Source organism: Sus scrofa, chromosome X (genome assembly GCF_000003025.6).
Source record: "Sus scrofa isolate TJ Tabasco breed Duroc chromosome X, Sscrofa11.1, whole genome shotgun sequence".
Classification (NCBI taxonomy): domain Eukaryota; kingdom Metazoa; phylum Chordata; class Mammalia; order Artiodactyla; family Suidae; genus Sus; species Sus scrofa.
The window spans coordinates 58,163,434-58,185,721 of NC_010461.5; the positions used below are offsets into that span (position 1 = coordinate 58,163,434).

A 22,288-nucleotide genomic window follows, 5' to 3' on the forward strand; every position below is an offset into this window, starting at 1 on the left:
GTTATTAAAGAATATTGGGTAGATTTCCCTGTGCTATACAATAAGTCCTTGCAGGTTATCTAGTTTATATATAGTAGTGTGTATATGCTAATTCCAAACTCCTAATTTATCCCTCCCCCCACCTTTCCCTTTTGGTAACCGTAAGTTTATTTTCTATGTCTGGGTGTCTGTTTCTGTTTTGTATGTAGATTCATTTGTATTATTTTGTAGATTCTACATATAAGTGATTTCATGTAATATTTGTCTTTCTCTGTCTGACTTGCTTCACATACTATGATATTCTCTAGGTCCATCCATGTTGCTGCCAATGGTATATTTCATTCTTTTTTATGGATGAGTAATATTCCATTGTATAGATATAACACATCTTAAACCAATCATCTTTTGGTGGGCACTTGGGTTGCTTCCATGTCTTGGTTATTGTAAATAGTGCTATGAATATTGGATACATGTATCTTTTCAAATTAGTGTTTTCATCTTTTCTGGATATATGCCCAGGAGTGGGATTTCTGCATCGCATACCATTTTTGACCATTTTAAAGTGTACAATTAAGTGGCGTTAAGTACATTCACAATGTTGTGCAACTGTCACAACCATTCACTTTCAGCACATTTTCATGTTTCCACACAGAAACTCTGCACCCCTTAAACAATAGCTCCTCTTCCCCCCCTCTGCCCCCAGCCCCTGGTAACCTCTATTCTACTTTCTGTCTCTATGTGAATATGCCTATTCTAGGTATCTTATTTAAGTGGAATCATACACTATTTGTCCTTTTGTAGCTAGCTTATTTCACTTAGCATGCTGTTTTCAAGGGCATGTGTCAAAATTTCACTCCCTCCCCCCCCCTTTTTTTTGGCTGCACTCATGACATGTGGAAGTTCCCCAGCCAGGGATCAAACACATGCCACAGCAGTGACCAAGCTGCTGCAGTGACAATGCTGGGTCCTTAACCTGCTGTGCCACAAGGGAAATCCTCACTCCTTTTTAAGTTTGAAAACTTAAGTCTGTGGCATGTAAACACATTGTGTTTAGCCATTCATCTATTGATGGACACCTTAGATTGCTTCGACCTTTTGGCTCCTATGAATACTGTTGCAGTGAACATTGTGTAAAATTATCTGAATCCCTTCTTTAATTTCTTTTGGGACTACACCTAGAAGTGGAATTGCTGGATTGTATGGTAATTCTATATTTAAGTTTTTGAGGAACTGCCGAACTGTTTTTCATAATGGCACACCATTTATACTCCCATCAGCAAGGCACAAGAGTTCCAAATTTCTCCACATCTTTACCAAAACTTGTTATTTTCCATTAAAAAAAATAGCCTCCCTAATGGATGAGAAATTGTATCTCATTGTGATTTTGATTTGCATTTCCATAATGATTAGTGATGTTGAGCATCTTTTCATGTGCTTATTAGCCTTTTTATATCTTTGGAGAAATATCTATTCAAATCATTTGCCTATTTTTGTTTTTGTTTTGGCCACACCTGTGGCAAGCAGCAGTTCTCTGGCCAAGAATGGAACCTGAGCACAGCTGTGACAACGCCATGCCATGTTCTTTTATTTTTTTTCTTCAGTCTTTTTGCCTTTTCCAGGGCCACTCCCATGGCATATGGAGGTTCCCAGGCTAGGGGTCTATCGGAGCTGTAGCCATCGGCCTATGCCAGAGCCACAGCAACACGGGATCTGAGCTGCGTCTGCGACCTACACCACAGCTCATGGCAACGCCGGATCGTTAACCCACTGAGCTATGCCAGGGATCGAACCCGCAACCTAATGGTTCCTAGTCGGATTCGTTAACTACTGAGCCATGATGGGAACTCCCATGCCATGTTCTTAACTGCTAGGTCATCAAGTATTCTCTCTCTCTTTTTTTTTTTTTCTTTTTATGGCCACAACTGTGGCATATAGAGATTGCCAGTCTAGGGATCAAATTGGAACTGCAGCTGTTGGCCTACACCACAGCCACAGCAATGCAGATTTCGAGCTGCATCTGTGACCTACACCAAAGCTCAGAGCATTGCCGGATACTTTAACCCACTGATGGGGCTAGGGATTGAACCCACATCCTCACAGATACTAGTCGGGTTTGTTACTGCTGAGCCACAATGGGAACTCCTCCTTTGCCTATTTTTGAATTGAGTTGTTATTTTTTTATTGTTGAGTTGTAGGAGTTTTTTATATACTCTGGATACTAACTCCTTTATCAGCTATATGATTTGCAAATATTTCCTCCTCTTCAGTGGGTGTTTTTCACTGTCTTGAATTCTTTGATGCACAAGTGTTTTTAATTTTGATGAAGTGTAATTTATCTATTTTTTTCATTGTTGTTGCCTGTGAAGGGCAATCTTTTTAATTTTGTCTATTCTAATAGAGGTGTAGTTGTATATCATTGTGGCTTTATTTTGCATTTCCCTGATAGCTAATAATGCTTAACATCTTTTCATATGCTTTTTTTTGCCATCCATATATCTTCTTTGGTGAAATATTTGTTCAAATGATTTTCCCACTTTAAAAAATTTGGCTGTTTTTTCTTTCTTTCTTTTGTGGCTGTGCCTGCGGCATGTGGAAGTTCCCAGGCCATGGATCAAACAACACGCCACAGCAGGAACTGGGGCCACTGCAGTGAAAAACGCCAGGTACTTAACCCTCTGCACCACAAGAGAACTCCCTGTTTTTTCTTATTGTTTAAGTATTCTTTATATATTCTAGATACAAATCCTTCATCCAGATATGTGACTGGAAAAATATTTTCCATACCTGTGGTTTGTCTTTTCATATTTTAACAGTGTCTTTTGAAAAACAGAGATATTTAATTATGATGAAGTCCAATTTGTCTTTTTATTTTCCTTAATGGAATGTGCTTTTGGTATTGTATCTAAGAAATCTTTGTGTAATCTAAGATCATACAGATTTTTCTCCTATTATTTCTCCTAGAAATTTAATAGTTTAGGTTTTATATTTAGGTTTATAATCTAGTCTGTGTTACAATTTTAATATGAGGCAAGATATAGATAGAGGGTCATCTTATGCTTCTGGATATCCACTTGTTCCAGAACTATTTGTTGAAAAGATAATTCCCTTTGGCCACATCTGGCTACTTCCTCAATAAACTTCAAAAAGTTATTTTTAATCACATAAGCCACAGATGCATATATTCTCCTTGTAAAACTTAAAAATCATTTTTGACCACTTTTACACCTAATCAGTCTTCCCCCAATATTCCCCACCAGATAAACAACTCTAACAACATCAGTTTGAAGTGTATCCAGGTCTTTTTCTATATGTGTGTGAGGGGGAGGTGGGGGGTGGCATGTTTTGTTTAGATAGCATCATCCTACATGTATCATTCTGACTTTAGCTTTTTGGTACATAACAACACTTCTTAGAGATCTTTCCATGTCAGAACATAGTGATTTCCTTCATTTTTTTTTTAGCTGTTTCATAGGATTCTATAGCACCTCTCTACCTTCCCTTGTTTCACTATCACCTTATTGATGAATATTTAGGTGGTCTCCGTTTTTTTTCTACTGTTACAAACAGTGTTGCAAATGAGCACCCATGACCCTGCTTTTTGGTATACATGTGTGTTTTCCTAGGTAGATATTGAGAAGGGGAATTTATGCAACAAATACATATATAGCACTTACTATATGCTAAGTTCTGTTTTAAATGCTTTACACATGTGTATTCAGTTAATCTTCACAACCACCAAGCCCATGTTTTGATCCTTGTTTTACAGATTAGGAAACCAAGGCACAGAGAGGTCAAACAACTTACCAAAGGTCACATAGCTGGTCAATAGCCGGGCCAGGATTTGAACTCAGATAGTTTGGCTCCAGAGTTCAGTTTGCTGGGTCATAGGGCATGAGTATTTTTAATTTTAAAAGACCTGCCAAATTGGCCTCCAAAGAAGCTGAATGAATTGCAAGCCCATCAGCAGTGAATAAGAGTATTCATTTCCCTTCACTGTTACTAACACTTAAACCTTTTAAAGTAGCATTTTTCCTGATTATTAATAACAATGTATGTCAACAACTAATATTTATTGAACACTTATTATGCTTTGGCACCGTGCTAAGCACTCCATATGCTTTTTCTTCTTTTACCATTATGTTCTAGTACTGTGCTAAAGACTGTATGCTTTCTCTTCTTTCACTTTGCTTTACTTCTCCTGATAGTGCCATCTCTGCTGATACGTATTTTTTTTTTCTTTTTACAGCTGCACCTGTGGCATATGGAGGTTCCCAGGCTAGGGGTTGAATCAGAGCAGCTGCCGGCCTACATCACAGCCAGGGTAACACCAGATCTGAGCTGCATCTGTGATCTATGCCACAGCTTGTGGCAACGCTGGATCCTTAACCCACTGAATGATGCCAGGGATCGAACCCCCATTCTCTTGGAAGTTATGTTGGATTCCTAACCTGCTGACACACAACAGGAACTCCTCTGCTTATATGTATTAATTAGCAGGTATGTTAATATTTTTTCCCTCCCTTTTCTGGCCTCACTCACCAGTATGTGGAAGTTCCCCAGGCCAGGGATTGAATGTGAGCCACATCTATGCCACAGCTGCAGCAACACTGGATCCTTAACCTACTGTGCCCGGCCAGGAATTGAACCAGCAATGCCACAGAGACTAGCCAGATCATTAACCCACTGTGCCACTGTGGGAACTCCAGCATGCGTCTTTATTGCCTCTCCCTCCACTAGAGTGTCAGCTCTATGAGGGAAAAGATTTGGTCTGTCTTGTTCACTGCTCTCAACACTTGGAACTAAGCATTTGTTGACTGACTGACTCAATAAATGAATGAAAACCATTTTATGAATGAGAAAATTAAGGTTCAGAGATGTTAAGCAACTCACCCAAACTTCCACTAGCTAACAGTGGAGTTGGGTTTAGAAGCCAATCTAATTCCAGGGTTTGTATGTGCTCTCCTTTAGCCTCCCATGGTCTGTTTTCCATTTCTCTAATTAAGTTATTTCTGCAATAATGGACTCGTGCAGTATGTATCCTTTAGAGATTGGCTGTATTTCACTCAGCATAATTCCTTGATGTTCATCCAAATTGTTCATTCCTTTTTATTGCTGAATAGTATTCCATGGTATGTATGTACCTCTGTTTGTTTAACACACGGAAACTCATCTGAGTGGTTTCCAGCTTTTAAGAATAAAGCTGCTAGGAACATTTGTGTACGTTTTTTTTTTTTTTTTGTGGACATAAGTTTTCATATCTCTGAGGCAAATGCCCAAGACTGCAATTGCTGGATTGTGTTGTAAGTGCATGTTTACTTTGATTAAAACTCCCATATTCTAGGAGTTCCTGCTATGGTGCAGTGGGTTAAGAACTGACTGCAGCAGCTTGGCTTGCTGTTGAGGCTTGGACTGATACCTGGCCTGGGAACTTCCATATGCCAGGGATGAAGCCAAAAATAAAATAAAGTATTATTCTCCATTATGGTTTATCATAGGACATTGAATATAGTTCTCTATGCTATGCAGTAGGATCTTGTGTTTTTGTTTTTTTGTTTTTTTTTTTTTGTCTTTTTAGGGCTGCACCCACAGCATATGGAGGTCCCCGAGCTAGGGGTCATATTGGAGCCATAGCTTCCAGCTTGCACCACAGCCACAGCAACTCAGGATCCGAGGGGTGATTGCGACCTACACCACAGCTCACAGCAATGCTGTAGGGTCTTGTTCTTTTATTTCTCTATTTTTGTCCTAAAAGTTGTACAGTTTGTTTTTACAATCTAATCAGTTAACATTTTGAGTTAATTTTTGTATATGATGTCAAATTGCTCCTGCAGCATTCTTTTTAAAAAATTTTTTATTTAATTTAATTTATTGTCTTTCTAGGGCCGCAGCTACGGCATATGGAAGTTCCCATGTTGTGGGGTTGAATCTGAGGTGTATAGTAAGATTTAGCATTGATTAGAGTGATTCTTCCCACTTTATTTTTCTTTAACAGAATTGTTTTAGCTGCTCTAGTTCCTTTGACTTCCTCTATCAATTTTGGAAAAAGTGTGATTATGTCTAAAAAAAAAGCTTGCTGAGATTTTGATAAAAATTGTATTAAACCTATAAATCTATTTAGGTCTTCTTTGATTTCTTTCATCAATATATTGCACTTTTCAGCATACAGATTCTGACCAGGTTTTGTACATAAATATATGTATGTATATATATGTGTGTGTGTATATATATATATATATATATATATATATATATATAGTAATTGTAAATGTTATCAGGTCCTAAATTTCAGTTTTCATGTATGCATCGCTAGTATATAAAAATGCAGTTGCCTTTTGTGTGTTGATTTTGTATCTTTTGAACTTGCCGGACTTACTTATCCGTTCTAAGAATGTTTTTGTAGATCACTTTGGATTTTCTACATAGCCAATCATGCCATCTGCAAATAGAGAAAGTGTTTTCTCCCTCCGTCCCTCCCTTCTTCCCTTCTTTCCTTCCTTCTACTTTCTTTCCTTCTTTCTATCTGTATAATTTTATTTCATTTTCTCTCTTGATTGCACTTGCCTTACTTCCAGTGCTATGTTGAATAACAATGATAAATATATTTCCTTGTTTTGTTCCTGATCTTAGAGAGAAAACATTTAATTTTTCTCCATTAAGTATAATATTAGTTGTAGAGTTTTGTTTTGTTTTGTTTTGAGATGCACTTTATGAGGTTGAGAAAATTGCCCTCCACTCCTAATGTGCTGAGAGGTTATTTTCTCTTTTTTAAATCGTGATTCTGTGTTTGATTTTGTCAAATGCTTTTTCTGCATTAACCAATATGATCATATGCTTTTTTCTTTTTCAGTCTGTTGATATGGTAAATTATATTGATTGAGTATTGAATGTTGAACCAACCTTGCATACTTGGAATAAATCTCACTTGCTCATGGTGTGTTATTTTAATATATTATTGGATTGGATTAGCTAAATTTTTGTTTAGAATTTTTGCATCTAAGTTCAGGAGAGAAATTTGTCTGTAGTTTCCCTCTTGTTTTTTGTTTTTTTTTGTCTTTTTTGTTGTTGTTGTTGTTGCTATTTCTTGGGCCGCTCCCGCGGCATATGGAGATTCCCAGGCTAGGGGTTCAATCGGAGCTGTAGCCACTGGCCTACACCAGAGCCACAGCAACGCTGGATCCGAGCCGCGTCTGCAACCTACACCACAGCTCACGGCAACGCCGGATCGTTAACCCACTGAGCAAGGGCAGGGACCGAACCCGCAACCTCATGGTTCCTAGTCGGATTCGTTAACCACTGTGCCACAATGGGAACTCCTGTAGTTTCCCTCTTGTGTGTGATGTCCTTGTCTGGTTTGGAGATCAGGGTAATACTTGGAAGGTGTTTCCTCTTATTTTCTAGAAGACAGTCTGTAAAATTGGTGTTAATTCTTCTTTGAGTATTCCATTAAGTTGTATGGTGGAAAAAAATCTGGGCCTAGAGAACTCTTTTCCAGGAGCTCTTTAATTAATCGAATGCAATCTCTTTAGTGGTTATGGAACTATTAAGATTACTTATTTCATCTTGGTCAAGTTTGGGTAGCTTTGGTTTTTCATGAATTAGTCCTTTTCTTCTATATTGAAATTATGAGCATGAAGTTGCTCATAGTATTCCCTCATTATCCCTGTAATAGCTTCAGAATCAGTAGTGATAACTCCTGTTTCATTCCTGATATTGGTAATACATGTTTTCTCTCTTTTTGTTTGTGTCAGTCTTGCTAAAATTTTGTCGATTAATTTTTTTTTTCTGAAGAACTGGCTTTTTGTTTCATTGATTTTTCTCCATTGTTTTCTTGTTTTCAATTTCATTGATCTATGCTCTTAGCTTTACTATTTCCTTCTTTCTTCTTGGTTTGGGTTTATTTTGCTCTACTTTTTCCTGGTTCTTGAGGTAGGAATTTGTTTTCTTTCTTTCTTTCTTTCTTTCTTTCTTTCTTTCTTTCTTTCTTTCTTTCTTTCTTTCTTTCCTTCGTCTTTTTTTTTAAGGGCCACACCTCCAGCATATGGAAGTTCCCAGCCTAGGTGTTGAATCAGCGCTACAGCTGCTGGCCTACACCACAGCTACAGTACCACCAGATCTGAGCTGTGTCTGTGACCTACACTACAGCTTATGGCAATGCTGGATCCTTAACCCACTGAGCAAGGCCAGGGATCAAACCTGCATCCTCATGGATACTAGTCATATTTGTTTTTGCTGAGCCATAGCAAGAACTCACTTGTGGTAGGAAATTAGACTATTGGTTTGAGACCTTCCCTCTTTTTCTAATGCAAGCATTTATTATTACAAATTTCCCCCTCTGTTTTACCTATGCTCCACACATTTTAATATGCCATATTCTCATTTTCATTCAGTTCAATATGTTTTTAAAAAAATTCCCTTCAAGGAGTTGCCACTGTGGCTCAGTGGGTTAAGAACCTGACATAGAGTCTCTGAGGATGCAGGTTCGATCTCTGGCCTTACTCAATGGGTTAAGGATCTGGCGTTGCTGCAAGCTGTGGCGTAGGTTACAGATGCAGCTCCGATTTGAGCCCTAGACTGGGAACTTTCATTTGCCGCAGGTGCAGTCTTAAAAAGAAAAAAAAAATTTTCCTTCGAGAGACTTTGTTTTTGACCCATGGATTATTTAGAAATATGTTGTTTAGTTTCCATGTGTGTGGAGATTTTCCTTTTACCTTTGTTATTGATTTTCTAGATTGATTCCATTATATCCAGAGAACACATTCTGTATTTCAGTTCTTTTACATTTATTAAGACTTGTATTATGGTCCAGGATATGGCCTATCTTGGTCAATGTTCCATGAGTATTTGAAAAGAATATCTATTCTTCTGCTATTAGGTGAAGTGTTCTGTAAATGTCAATTAGATCCTCTTGGTTGATGGCGTTATTGAGTTCTGTATATCTTTGCTGAACTTGTCTAGTTGTTCTATCAATTACTGAGAGAGGGTGTTAAACTCTATGACTCTGGTTGCAGATCTGTCTCTTACCCTGCAGAGCGCTCAGTTTTTGCTTCATGTATTTTGAAACTCTGTTGTCAGTTGCATACACATTTAGGATTGCTATGTCTTGGTGGATTGATCCTTTTAACGTTATATAGTGTCTCTCCTTATCTCCAGTAATTTTCTTTTTTCTGAAGTCTACTTTATATGATATAAATATAGGCACTTCTGCTTTTTAAAAAATTAATGTTTGCATGCTACAACTTTTTTCACCTTTTTACTTTCAGCCAACTTACATTGCTATGTTTCTTTCTTTCTTTTGTTTTTGTTTTTGTTTTGTCTTTTCAGGGCCGCACCTGTGGCATATGGAGGTTCCCAGGCTAGGGGTCTAATCAGAGCTACAGCTACGGGCCTATGCCACAGCCACAGCAATGTCAGATCTGAGCCGCATCTGTGGCCTACACCACAGCTCACAGCAATGCCGGATCCTTAACCCACTGAGTGAGGCCAGGGATGGAACCTGCCTCCTTATGGATACTGGTCAGATTCGTTTCTGCTGAGCCATGATGGGAACTCCCTGTTGCTATGTTTCTTGTTAGACAATGTATACTTGGGTTGTGTTTTTTTCCCCCCACTCTACTTATCTCTTCTAATTGGTATATTTAGCCCACTTACATTTAAGTGATTAATGATATATCAGGGTTTAAGTCTGCTATTTTATTTTTTTCTGATTCTCATTTTTTTGCTTATTTAATTAATTTATTCATTAAATTGAAGTGTAGTTGGCTTACAAAATCTTTTGTTTATTTTGCTTGCATTCCTGTGAGTTACTTGAATATATACATATACTTTTTTTTTTTTCCTGCACCTATGGCATGTGGAAGTTCCCAGGCCAGGGATCAAACCTACACCACAGCAGCAGTACCAGCCACAGCAGTGACAATGCCAGATCCTTAACCTGCTGTACCACAAGAGAACTCCTACTTTAACATATTTTAGAGTCCCATTTGGATTTACTTATAAAGATTCTGAGTATCTATATTGCTTTGTATAGTTTTCTTAGTACTTGCTCTAGGTAGTATCATAAACATAAATAACTTATCATAGCGTACCAATGTTCAAATGGGTTCAGACTGACTAAATTCTATTGATCTGTCTTCAAGCTCACCCATTCTAATCTCTGTCATTTCCACTCCATTACTGAATCTATCCAGTGAGTTTTTATTTCAGTTGTTTTTCTTTCATTCAATAATTTCTTTCTTTTTTTTTGTCTTTTGTCCTTTTAGGGCCACACTTGTGGCATGTGGAGGTTCCCAGGCTAGGGGTCTAATCGAAGTTGTAGCCACCGGCCTACACCACAGCTCACGGCAACGCCGGATCCTTAACCTGCAACCTCATGGTTCCTAGTTGGATTTGTTTCCGCTACGCCATGAAGGGAACTCCTCATTCAATAATTTCTATTTAATTCTTTTTGTAACACATTTCTTTGTTGAGATTTTCAATTTTTAATTTATGTCAAATAAATGTGTAATTGCTTGTTGAAGTACTTTTAGGATGGCTGCTTTAAAACCCTTGTCAGGTAATTCCAACATCTGATTCATCTTAGCATTGGTGTCAGTTGATTGTCTTTTGTCATTCAAATTGTGATTTTCCTATAGTTCTCTTGTGGCTCAGTGGGTTGAAGATCTGGTGTTGTCACTGCAGCAGCTCAGATCTCTTTTATGGCACAGGTTCAATCCCTGGCCGGGGAGCTTCTTCTGCATACCATGGGTGTGGCCAAAAAAGAAAAAAAAAATTGTGGTTTTCCTGGCTATTGTTATGATGAGTGACTTCTGTGGTACCCTGGACATGTTAGAAGACTCTTGGTTCCATTTCAATCTACTTTAGTAGGCAGTCACCCTGTTTAGGTTTAGTATGTATGCTCTGGTCTACTTCTGTGGGTTGTAGTTTCAACGACAGCTTAGTTTTCCAAGCCCTTGCAATGCTATTTTTGTCTGTTTCATTCTGTTGTCCACAGGGCTCTCTCATCTTTGCTAGTGCAGTCTGCAGTGGCAGAAGGCACTTCCTTGAGCTGCTCATTTTTGCTGGGCGATCTTCTAGGGGAGGAGGAAGTTGCTGAAGCCACTATACCTGGGTCTCCATATGCCAGTGATTCAGTGGAGAGTAGGAAGATACAGGGCTTTGCTAATGCTACCACCGCAGGCAAATCAGGCTTCCTGCTGGTGTCCCAGTTCTGGAGTGGGGACTGAGACAGCCCAGGGCTTTGCCTCACAAGTAAGATCGGATCACCTGTTGGAACTCTGGTTGTAGAGCAGGGCTTAGTTCTCCCCACCAGGTCTCTTTTGGGCTTCTCCTCTCTCTCTCTCTCTCTCTCTCTCTCTCTCTCTCTCTCTCTCTCTCTCTCTGTGTGTGTGTGTGTGTGTAGCTGTTAGTTTGGGGTTGTAGGACTTTTTGACACCCAGTCTAGGGGTGTATGGAAGATCCCCCAAAAAAACCTGAGGAAATGGACCATGTTGTCATTTTTCAAGTCCTGAAGTTCCTTGCCTGCTCTTTTCTGCTTTCAGAGTCCTTTTGTCATCATCTGTTGAATCATTTCTAGAGTGTATAAGTCTATTCGAAGTCAAGGAACAGGGAAAAGTGAGTCTACATCATCTTATTCTGAAATCAGAAGTCCCCTAGTGTAGTTTTAAAATACATTCTTTAAGGAGTTCCCCTTGTGGCGCAGCAGAAATGAATCCGACTAGGAACCATGAAGTTGTGGATTCAGTCCCCGGCCTCGATCAGTGGGTTAAGGATCCGGCATTGCCGTGAGCTCTGGCGTAGGTCGCAGACTCAACTTGGATCCCGAGTTGCTGTGGCTGTGGTGTAGACTGGCAGCAACAACTCCGATTAGACCCCTAGCCTGGAATCTCCATGTACCGTGGGTGCGGCCCTAAAAAGACCAAAAAAAAAAAATATTCTTTTAGTATGAGTGAGTCTGAGTATCTTTTGATAAGTTTTAAAGTCATTTTAATGTCTTTTCTCTATTTCATTATGATATTATTTGCTCATTTTTATATTGGGTTGGTGGTCTTTAATGTCCTGATTTGTAAGCGTTGTTTCCATACTCACAATGAGTTGCAGGTATTTTCCCAAGCTTATTGTTTGTCTTTTGATTTTACCTTTTTTTATATTTCTTTTATTTTGCCATACACTTTTTATCTAGTTGAATTTATATATATTAGTCTCTTCCATAGCTTCCGAGTTTTGTGTCATTCTTGAAAAGATCTCTTCATATCAAGATTTTCTTTTTAAATCCCCTCTTTTTTCTCCCCCTTTTTCATGGCTGCACCTGCAGCATATGGAAGTTCTTGGGCTAGGGGTCGAATTGGAGCTGTAGCTGCCAGCCTATGCCATAGCCACAGCAAGGCCGGATCTGAGCCGCATCCGTGAGCGATAACACAGCTTGCAGTAACGCCAGATCCTTAACCCACTGAGCAAGGCCAGGGATTGAACCTGCATCTTCACAGAGACTATGTTGGGTTCTTAACCCATTGAGCCACAGTGGGAACTCCCAGATTTTCTTCTAGAACTTTTATGGTTTCATTTTTTATTTTTCAATTTTTGGTACACCTGGAATTCATTTTGGTGTTAAGTATGAGGTAGTATATCCAGTTGTCCCAAAGCATTTATTGAATAATCCCTCATTTCCTCTCTACTTTGCAATGCTACCTTAAAAAATTGTGGTAAAAAACACAATGAAAAATTGACCACCTTAACCATTTTTAAGTGTGCAGTTCAGTAGTGTTATCACATTGTTGTGCAACAGATTTCTAGAACTTTTTTACCTTATTAAAGTGAAGCTCTCCATTCATTGAACAACAACTCTCCATTGAAATTCTCCTTTTTCATCATAGACTAATTTCTTGTCTTTGTTCCTTTTTGCTTGGACCACTATAAAAGATTTCTATTGTCATCATAATTCCAATCTGTCATGCGCACTGTCTCCTGATTCATTTTCCTCATGCAAGCTCTGACCACAACCCTCCTTTATTCAAAATCTTCAGAAGACCTCTTGAGTACTGCAATTGAAATCAAGCACCCCGCGCCACCATCACACTTTTTCATAGTACATGTACCTTTTCTTCCTGTCACTTCTCATGATTTATGGTTTTAATGATCTGCATGATTATTTGACCATTGTTGATCTCCTTGCTAAACTTCAAGCTTCATGAGAGCAAGGGCAATGTGCTCACGGCATATGCCCTGATGCTGAGTGTGTGCCTGGTATGTAGTGGGGGCTCAGTCTATGTTTGTAGAATGATACGCCCATCACCTGTGGAATAAAGTAGAAATGATTGAAAGATTTGATTCCAACTTACCTTTTCTCTACCCTTTAAGGAAGTCAACTTTCTGCCTTCCCTTGAAAGAGCCATGGGCTTTCTTAATGCTTGGTTCTGGTTTACACTATGTCCCAATTTTATCTTTTCATTTGTGCTCCAATTGTTCCCTATGCTTGAAGGCCATGTCCTCCCCTCAGTCCTTCACCAGAATTGCTGCCTTATGGAAATACTATTCATCCTTTGAGACTAGGGTTGTCTCTGCTACCGGACTGGGAGTTCCTTGAGAGCAGGGCAGGGTCCCCCTCATTTGTCCCCAGGGAGCAGCACAGCTCCTGGGCTCTCTTGGTTATGCATCCCCATCTGTTCCCAGGCCACAAGCCCCTTGCAGATAGGCAGCATTCCTTACCTGTGTGCATCTGGGAACCCTGTTTCCTAGTCCCCAGGGCCTGTCCTAGGATGAGACTTGAAGTTGACTCAGGAATCTCCTGGTAACCTAATGAATGTGTCTAGTCTTGTGAGAGATCTGAATATGAAATGGTGGTGCAGAGGCCAAGACTTCCCTACCTTCCTTGGACCATACTCTGTGACATTCATTCCCCTGCTCATGCCTCTTCTCCAGCAATAAACAATGACCACCCCGCACCCTTACCCTGCCTCTGCAGCCCAACACCATGTCTTTTGTTTGCAGTCTTAGATGAATCTAACCATCCACCTTCAGTGGGATCATCCTAAAAATCAAAGCTGGTTCATTCTTTGCTTTTCTACAAACTTTCTGAGAGGCTCCACAAGCCACAGGGCTGGTGGTACCAAGAATAAATGTACACTCCCCACTTGGCCCAGAGGGCCCTTTGCGCCCTGCCTCTTGCAAATTTCTTCCAAGCCACCTCCTCCCATACCCACTAGGGCTCTATGGCCTTGTGTGCTGAACTCCTGGTTTATAGCTAGTCCAGTCCCTCCCCTTCAGGAACCTGCTTTCATATAACCGCTTTCCCCCTTACTCATTCTTTCCTTGGCTGACTCTGGTCTTGTTTTGAAATCCAATTGTTTCTGTGGGTAGATAAGTCTGTGCAAAGCCACAGAGCAAGGCCAGCGAGGATACACCACAAACAGATAAACAGTCGCTGCCTCTGTGGAGGGCAAGAGGCGATCAGGATTGAGGGGGAGAGCTGGTCAAAGGGTACTTTAGCTTTATCTGTAGAGTTTCTACTTTTCACCAGGAGATTGGATCACGTATTTTAATTTATGCTCCCATGCCTAGCAGAGTGCCTGGCCCAGAGCAGGTGCCCGGGGAGTGCTGAGTCCTATGCATTGCCTCTTTTGGTGGGCTCCTTCCAAAGTGCTTGCTAGGGGTCAGGCCTGATGCTAGGCCTGAAAAGCTGCTTAGTTTCACAAGGTCCGAGGAAGAATGTTTCTGGCAATCTGAAATGTGGATAGAATCTCTAGGCCTTTGGCTTGTGTCAATATGAGGTCAGGGCTGGATTCCACACCAGCCCCAAGGCCCATCTCCCCCCACTCCCACCCCCCTGCGCCTCAAGGCCAGGATCCAGTTCAATGCTACTGTCTTGTCACTTGGCACACTTCTGAAGCCCTGCCTCCTTGGCAGTTAATCTAAGGGCAACAGCTATATCCCCAAATGTTGACCTTGTGAAGCTTAGCCCTGATCTGTATCTCTAAGATGGAGAGGCCAGCCCAGAGAAACAGGCTGTCCAAATAGTGTGGGGCCAGGGAGGTCTGAGTTAGGGGACAATGAGATCAGCTCAGTGTCCCAGGCATGGAGGCTGGGATTGAGCAACCGTCTGAGGGACTTGAAGGCACCTAGAATCTCAGTTTAATGATCTATAGCTTTTGCAATTTTCCAGAGAAATCTGAGCTCCCAGGTCATAGGATCCTTTTTCGGTCATACCTATTGCCTGTGGGCAAAAAGGCAAAGAAATGGCCTCAATGCAACAACTGGATTGGGGCTAGAGAGCGGGTGCGGGTGGCTTCTAGAGTGGGTGAAGCGTGTGTCATGTGAACAGACTGGATGTGCAAGTGGCGAGGAGGCTGAAGAAGGGTCTGGATCAGTGTTTCTTTCAAGAATGTCCCCAACCAGCCCATCATCAACCTTGAATAGACAGTGTTGCTGGGGTATTGGGCTGTGAGGCTAGGTACTTGGGCCCCTGAAGATCAGATGACAGCTGGTGGTGGTGGAGGTGGCAGCAGGAGTTCAGTAAGCAGCGGCCCCCCACCCCAGCCCCAGTCCTCCCCATTCCCATTCCTCCCATCCAGCCCAGCCATCCACCCGCAAGCCCAGCCTGGGCCTCAGGATTGCTAAAAGGAGGGCAGACCATGCCATACCCCTGTAGACCTCAATAAAGAACACCTCCAGCCAGCCTATCTCTTTGTAAGTAACCTTTATTTTTATTTACAACAGAATTGGTGGCTTTTATTCCTCCATCTTTAGGAACAGTTGGCATCAGCAGCCAGACGGAAAGTCTGCCGTGAAGTCAAACTCATTCTGCCCCAGCCACAGCTCCGGAAGCTCATTGGCTCGGTCCAGTCCCAGTTCCACCACCAGCGACATCAGCACCTCCTCATCCACCGGGTCCGAGTCGATGATGGCAGGGCTCTGGGCACCAGTAGAGGGAGAGAGTGACCCCGCCCCTCCCGCCTGAGCCCCGAAGCCCCAGTTCTGCAGGGGACCTGCCTCCCCGGGTTGGCCCGGAGTGGCGGCGGCCATCCCATGATACTGGCTATTAAGTTTCTGCAGCTGCATACTGGCCAGCAGGTGAGGGGCGGGGTGCAGGTTGAAGGGTGGGGGTTTATTGGGAGGGGTGGCAGTAGGAGAGCCTATTGGAGATGGAGATCCTGAGGAGCTAGCGGGAGCCCCACTGGCCTTGGTTCCATTCGAGGCAACCCCAGGGTAGTGCAGGATGGCCACTGCTTTGCGATCTTTGACCCCCAGGTTAGAGTAGGCCAGAGAACTCATCTCTTGGTTGGCATCCTAGAAGATAGAGACAGGCACAGCATGGTACCCTGGCTTCATCCCTCACCATTCATCAGGCCCAGGAAGGCACTTCATTGGGGGTTAGTGATGGTGAGGTAGCCAGAGGCCCTTGGAAGAGGTAGGCTCCTGTCCTATCTCCTTAGGTTCAAGTATCCTTTTGCTACTATGGCTCTGAGCACTATGCTCAGGCCTAAGTCCTCATGCTGGGCACCCACCATTCTAAATGAGTTCACTGCTTCCATCTCCGCCCCTGTCCCGCCTTCAGCTCACCATTCCACAAAGGGGACCTCTTTTCAGCCTCACTTTCACCTTTTCAATGGAATTTTGTCCAATTCTACTTCTCTGCCCCCTTCCCCACCATCTTTCAATATCCTTAGTGGGTTTGATGTGACCATATTTAGGTAGAAGCTGTTTTCCTTCTCCCCAGAGAAAGCCCCATTGTCTCCTGTCTGCTAAAGAACACCAGATGCCACAGCCAGGAGGCCCGATCACATGGCCCCAGGCCGGATGGTCTTTCCAGGCTCCTGTGTCTCTGCCTGTGAAATGGCAAAAGTTACCTCCTTCGCAGGTGAGGTGCCACCCTTGACATCAAGTGCAGGCCTCGACATAGTTGGCATTTCAGAGCCTTGGCAGAAGTTGGATAAATTGGTGGGAGGTGTTGCTGCCAGCTGGAGCTGTGGTGCTGTGAGGGAGAAGAGGTAATAAGGGCAAGGGCTTTATTCACCAAGAAAAGTGCTAGCAAAGCCCAAAGCAGGATAACTCCACACAGCTACAAGGCAAAGATGGTGACCGGTTAGACAAGACCAGAGACCACCTGAGCAGCGGGAGGAGATCCAGCTCGAACTTTTGCCCAAGGCAGGAAAGGTGCTTGATTTGGCCAGGTGCTGCCCAGGCAGCGAGCTACCCTTGTCACCAAGAGGGGACGACATGTGGCTGTTTCCTCATGCAAGTGATTTCAGAGCCCCATCTGGGGCGGGGGGGCACTGTTCCTGATTCTGAGGATAGCAATGCCCCTGAGTAAGTAGCATACTGTCTTAGTGGGCCACTGGCATTCAGGCTGGAGAACAGGAGCCTCCACTGGAACTGGGAGACAAGAGGGAAGGAGTGGTGAGGAACACCTAGAAGAGGAATAGGTCCCCCCAAAGCAAATGACCTGGGGGTTCCAAAGTCCTGCCTCAGACATGGTTTTGTGTAAGAGAAGCCAGACTGATGAGGTAATCTGGGGGCTCTGGCGCAGCCAGAGAGCAGCTAGGACATGTCTCAATTTCCTCCAGCGCAAGCCCCCTTCATGTCAGCCCCGGCAGCACTTGGCTTTCTCCCGACACTTGCTCTGAGCCCAGCCACGTTCATCTGTATTTACAAGTGGGCATAATTCTTCCCGGAAGGAAGAGGCACAGAGGTTCAATGGCTTTCCCATCAGGTAGAAGTGGCTCTGGGAGCAGGATCCAGCACTCTCATGTCCACATGCCTCACCTGACCGCTGGCCAAGTCCTCATACCTAGAATGATTCAAGCAGCTCCTGCAGAAATGATCCCCTAGTTTAAATGCCAAGGGATAGGATAAAGGGATGAGGAGGAAAGAATCTCCTCAAGCCAGAAAATAAAAAAACCTGACAACTCTTTAGTTATTTTCTCAGAAGCTTTTTTTTTAAAGCCCCATATTCCAGTCTTCGTGATGAATGAAGAATGGAGAATTCATATTTATAAATACCTCTTGGCCCAAGGAATCTTCAGGATCTTAAAGAGTCTCTAATCTTCCCAACAAGGCTAGAATTCTCTGTGACACCTCCCTCCCCCCAGTGGTCAGTAAGAATCTGCTCAGACACTTCTAGAAAGTGACCACGTACTACATCTCTTTATCATCTTTGCACCACTTACTTGTAGGGGAGGGAGGTGAAAAAAAACAGAAAAAGGAAGCAAGGGGTAGGGAGAAGAAAACATGAAAAAAATCGGTTGCTGGGTCCACCAGGATTGCTTGATTGGAACCCTGTTTCTTCTGAGGCAACCAGAGAATATTTCAAGCCAGTGATCACAAAACAAGGAATGTAATGTATGTTGTCTTCAAGAGCCCAGCACCTTCAGTATCAAGCAATTTTCGTGTCCTAAGAAAAATGTTGGGGTGTGTGTGTGTGGGGGGGTGCTGCCCATTTTTTCCTGTTCCTATTCAGTCTTTCTTCTTTATTCCTCCCAGTACTCCATGTACAAAAGAAGAAAAACCACAGCAGCAGCAACAACAAAAAGAAACAGAAAGAGGAGGGAAAAAAGAAAAAAAGAGAGAACGAGAAAAAAGTACCTCTGTTCTGATATCGCTTCCCGGGGAAGACCATTTTACCATGTCTCCCCCTTCAGGCTGTGAGCTCCCCTAGGCAAGACCCTGTCTCCATTCGTATCTGAGGCCTCCCGTTACCGCCTCCCCCTCCACTAGCCCTGACCCCCCGGCCTGGGTCTGTGCTCCATAGGCGCTCAGTAAGTGTTGTTGGATCCGTCTGAAGACGCAGTAGCATTTAGCTCGGAATCCTTGCCCCTGCTTCCCCGATTTTGTCTCGCCGGTGTCACCCAGCCCATTAGGAGGCAAAACTTGGCAGTGCAGAAACGTCCCAACGCGCTCTGCCAGCCGCGAGCTGACCACTGCGAAACGGCTGCAAGAAGCGGCTGGGCAACCCAGAGCAACAAGTGCCTCCTCACCCGCCGGTGCCTCGCGGCCCTGGCCACCAGTTCCCGGTCCCGCCGCCCGCCCTTCGTCACAGACCTTCCCGTGGGCCAGCAGCCCCCTCCCGCCTAGATGGGGATGGGAAGGGGAGAGGAAGAAGAGAAGGGAGAGACAGGTGGGGAGGGCCGCGTCTTTGACCTGTTGGGGGACCAAAAGTTAAAATGGCACCAACCGGATGGCTCCATCTCGATTGCTATTTTCTCACTCAGAAGGAGAAATTTAAAAATCCAAACAGTACTGCGGCTTGGCTTGGATGCGCTCTAACCAGACCAGTCAGTTCCGCCACCTGAAAACTAAAGGCCCGTTGTTGGCGGACAGCTCGGCCGCCTTCCTCGCCACATCCCAGGTGGAGCCGCCGAAACTGGGGGCGGCTGGGAGCATCCCTGCACGGTAGACGCTAGCACCCAGGCCACCAGGGCCCCGAGCGTCCGTTCCCGCGTGCCGCATCAGGAACCGATCGTAGAGACAAGATGGACCAGCGGGGAGGGGCGCGGGGTCTCGGCTTCCGCGGCGAGTTTGGGGCCCCGCGGTGTTGCCGCGCGCGGGGGCGCACTCCGGCGCCTGCTGCGGCCACTCCCGCGCCTCACCAACACTTACTGAGCGCCCGCTGAGCACCCGACTTGGCCGCGGGCTGATCCTATCCCCTAGCCAAGCCGCCTATGGTCAGTGCTATCACCCCGCTTTGAGAAGAGTGAGAGGCTCGGAGAGGTTCGGTAACTTGCCCAAGGTCACCGCGCTAAAAAGTGGCGGAGCTGGGATTCGCGGCCAGGTCTGTCTGCCTCCAAGTCCGGCGCTCGGCAAGGCAGGGACTCCGTGCTCTGCCCGGCCCCGCCGCCGGCGTTTATAGGGAGAGGGGTGTGTGCGTGGGTGTGCGTGTGTGTGTGGGCGTGAGTGTGGGGGAGAGCAGAGGTCGACCCGGTAGTAGAGGCAAGTTGCCCGAATTCGCTAACTTCCATCCCGCAATTCCGCTGAAACTCGGCCCGAAAAGCCCCTCTCGCCTCCAGCCCCCAAAGGAAACCTGAGCTTTGTGCAGCCCCGGAGCCGGAGCGTCCAGATGCGGTCCGGGCGATTAGCAAAGTCGGTTGAAGCCAAGCTGGAGAAAGCGCGGGCGCAGGGAGAAAAGGTGCTGCCGTCTCCCCAGGAGAAGCGGGCGCCCGGCCCGACTGGCCGGCAGGCGGGCGCGCTGGCGAGCGAACCGGCTCGCTGGCTGGCGGGCGGGCGGGCGGCCCCTCCGCCCCCAGCAGAGCAGCTTTCAAACAGAAAACAAGTCTCCCAGAGCCCCCCGGCCCGCCCGTTCGCCGCCCGCTCCCTGCGCCTGCTCCACTGGAGTCTCTGGCCCCGCCACCCAGCCCAGCGCCCAGCCCGGCGGCCCGGCTTACCTCCGTGGAGCCGCCTGCCCTGGGGAGAGGGAAGCGCGGAGCCGGGTGAGCCGCGGGCGCAGCGGCGGAGCCCCCAGCCCCTGGCACGCACGCCGCCACCGCCGCCGCGAGCCGGTCGCGCTCAGTGCCACCCGACCCCGGGGCGCCTGGGAAAAGCCCGCACCGCCGCGCCACGCCGCCGCCGCACCGCACCGCACCGCACCGTGCCGCGCCAAGCAGCCCCGGCCCGCGCCCGTGCCCGCCCGCCCGCCCGCAGCTTCGGCGCCTGACTCCGAGGCGGTGGCGGTGGCGGCCACCGCGCTCCCTTCCCGGCGCGGGGGAACCGGCTCTCAAGCCCCCATTGCCGCCCGGAGAGCCCTGACGCACACGCACACGGCAGCAGGCTGGCCTCGGCTAGGAATCCCAGGAAGGACAGACCCTTTCCCCCCTTTTTCTCGCTCCCCCCAATTTCCACGTCTTTATAACCGGCTTATGGCATTATTAGCACATGTCCTGGCTCGTGGGCGAGTTGGTGGCAAAATCTGAACTGGATACTCACCGAGGGCCAGAGCGGGTGCTGTGCCTTCCTCTGCCCTCTTTCTCCTCGCCAGGAACGGCCCTTCGCCGGCGGGCGGTGGGCAGGCAGCCGGGTGGAGCGAGCCTCCTCTCGGCAGCTCAGCGGTGCCCCTTCTGCAGCTGTGCCGCTGGGAACATTTTATAGCGGCGGCTGGCGTGTGTGGCCCTTTAAAGGCGCTCGAGTTGGTGCAGTCACCGCGGATCGTGTGAAAGCGAAGGGCCGGCTGGGGAACGGAGTCCGAGCAGCCCCGCGGGTCCGGCTGCGCCGGGAACCGGCCACGGTTCCCTAGGTGCAGCTGACGGGCCCAGGCCGTGGGCACCCTGAGCCCAGCGTCCCCGGCCGACGCCTGCGCTTCTAAAGCGAGTGGGGGCCCGGGCCCGGGGCACCGTCTCTCCCCACCGCCCTGCATGGACTTGCCCAATAAATTCCACTTAGTAATTTCGCTGAGGCGAGGGAGAGCTGTTAGTGTCTGTTTTCTGACCTAAATCTAGAGGGTGGCCAGAGCAGGCTTCATGGGGTTGGGGGGAGAGCTATAGGTTCAGGAAATGACCCGGGGGAGGGGGACGCACCCGGAGCGGGGGCTCGAGGAGCATGGTTTGGGTTTTCTGCAGGGCTTTCTCAGAGCCTGTCTGTCCCCTTTGGGCTGCACCATCTCCCTGGTTGAAGGGCCGAAGCTGGGAGGCGGGAGACCCTTTTCCCTTAAAGTTGCCAGATTCTGGGCAGATCCGCTTTCAGGGCCTATCCAGCCCGCAGCCGTGGCTTTCCTCGAAGGCCTGAGCTGTGGTTGGGGTCGAGGGATTCACTCTTGTGGTCATCCAGGACTGAAGGAGGCTGACGGGTTGCGACGTGGAGGTAATGTCTCGGATCGTGGGGCCAGGTGCAGCTCACGAGTCTCGGCCAAAAGGCCAAGAACAGGCAACAGGGTATGAAGAGCTTGCCCCAGGACTCCCCGGGAATCCTCCTGCCCTCCCAGTATGCCAGGTTATTTGATTATGATTATATAATCATTCCCAGGTGACAAGAATAACATTTTGCATTAGGAGCACATCTTTCTTGGGTTAGGATGATATCTCACAAATCTTTTTGGAAAAAAAAGATCCAAATCTTCTCTTTCAGTTCATGCTCCTTGTGGCCAAGTTCCCATCTCACCTCTTACAAGAAGGCCACCAGGATTACCCTTCTACCAAACTCCCTTTCAGCAACAGCTGTTCAGTTTCCAGTGTTTATAAAACATGTCCTTAAAAAAAAAGTTCTGATGTTAAGAAAAAAAGGAGGGAATGTCATGTTGTTATTTTCACTATGTATTCTATTTTCTTAATCTGGTTTGAAGACCTAAAGGGCTTTTCCTTTTTTCCCTTCCTTCTTTCCCTTTCTCTCTCTCTCT

The 22,288-nt window shown here is 45.7% G+C and overlaps 1 protein-coding gene across 15 annotated transcripts; it reads right to left on the minus strand.

Moving 5' to 3' along the window:
- Positions 15,651–21,345, minus strand: CITED1 (Cbp/p300 interacting transactivator with Glu/Asp rich carboxy-terminal domain 1). Of its 15 annotated transcripts, none has more exons than XM_021079570.1 (6): positions 20,721–20,837; positions 20,349–20,367; positions 19,988–20,062; positions 19,142–19,262; positions 16,818–16,942; positions 15,653–16,257 (listed from the first exon to the last, which is right to left on the minus strand). In XM_021079570.1, the coding sequence occupies exons 4-6, from the start codon at positions 19,152–19,154 to the stop codon at positions 15,730–15,732; spliced, it is 666 nt and encodes a 221-aa protein (XP_020935229.1). In that variant the 5' UTR covers positions 19,155–19,262; positions 19,988–20,062; positions 20,349–20,367; positions 20,721–20,837; the 3' UTR covers positions 15,653–15,729. The 15 variants fall into 15 exon arrangements, with proteins under 15 accessions (XP_005657883.1, XP_020935234.1, XP_005657879.1 ...); XM_021079569.1 differs by having other exon boundaries at positions 20,715–20,835; XM_021079572.1 differs by lacking the exon at positions 19,988–20,062 and having other exon boundaries at positions 20,721–20,841.

Excerpts from the sequence above, each read along its gene's own strand:
- CITED1 (XM_005657822.2), bottom strand. The coding sequence starts at position 21,313 with ATGCAGGGCGGTGGGGAGAGACGGTGCCCCGGGCCCGGGCCCCCACTC. Across the intron at positions 16,943-20,886 it reads AGCACCCGCTCTGGCCCTCG|CACCACAGCTCCAGCTGGCA; the intron begins GTGAGTATCCAG and ends TCTCCCTCACAG. Across the intron at positions 16,258-16,817 it reads GCACCTCACCTGCGAAGGAG|GATGCCAACCAAGAGATGAG; the intron begins GTAACTTTTGCC and ends TCTATCTTCTAG.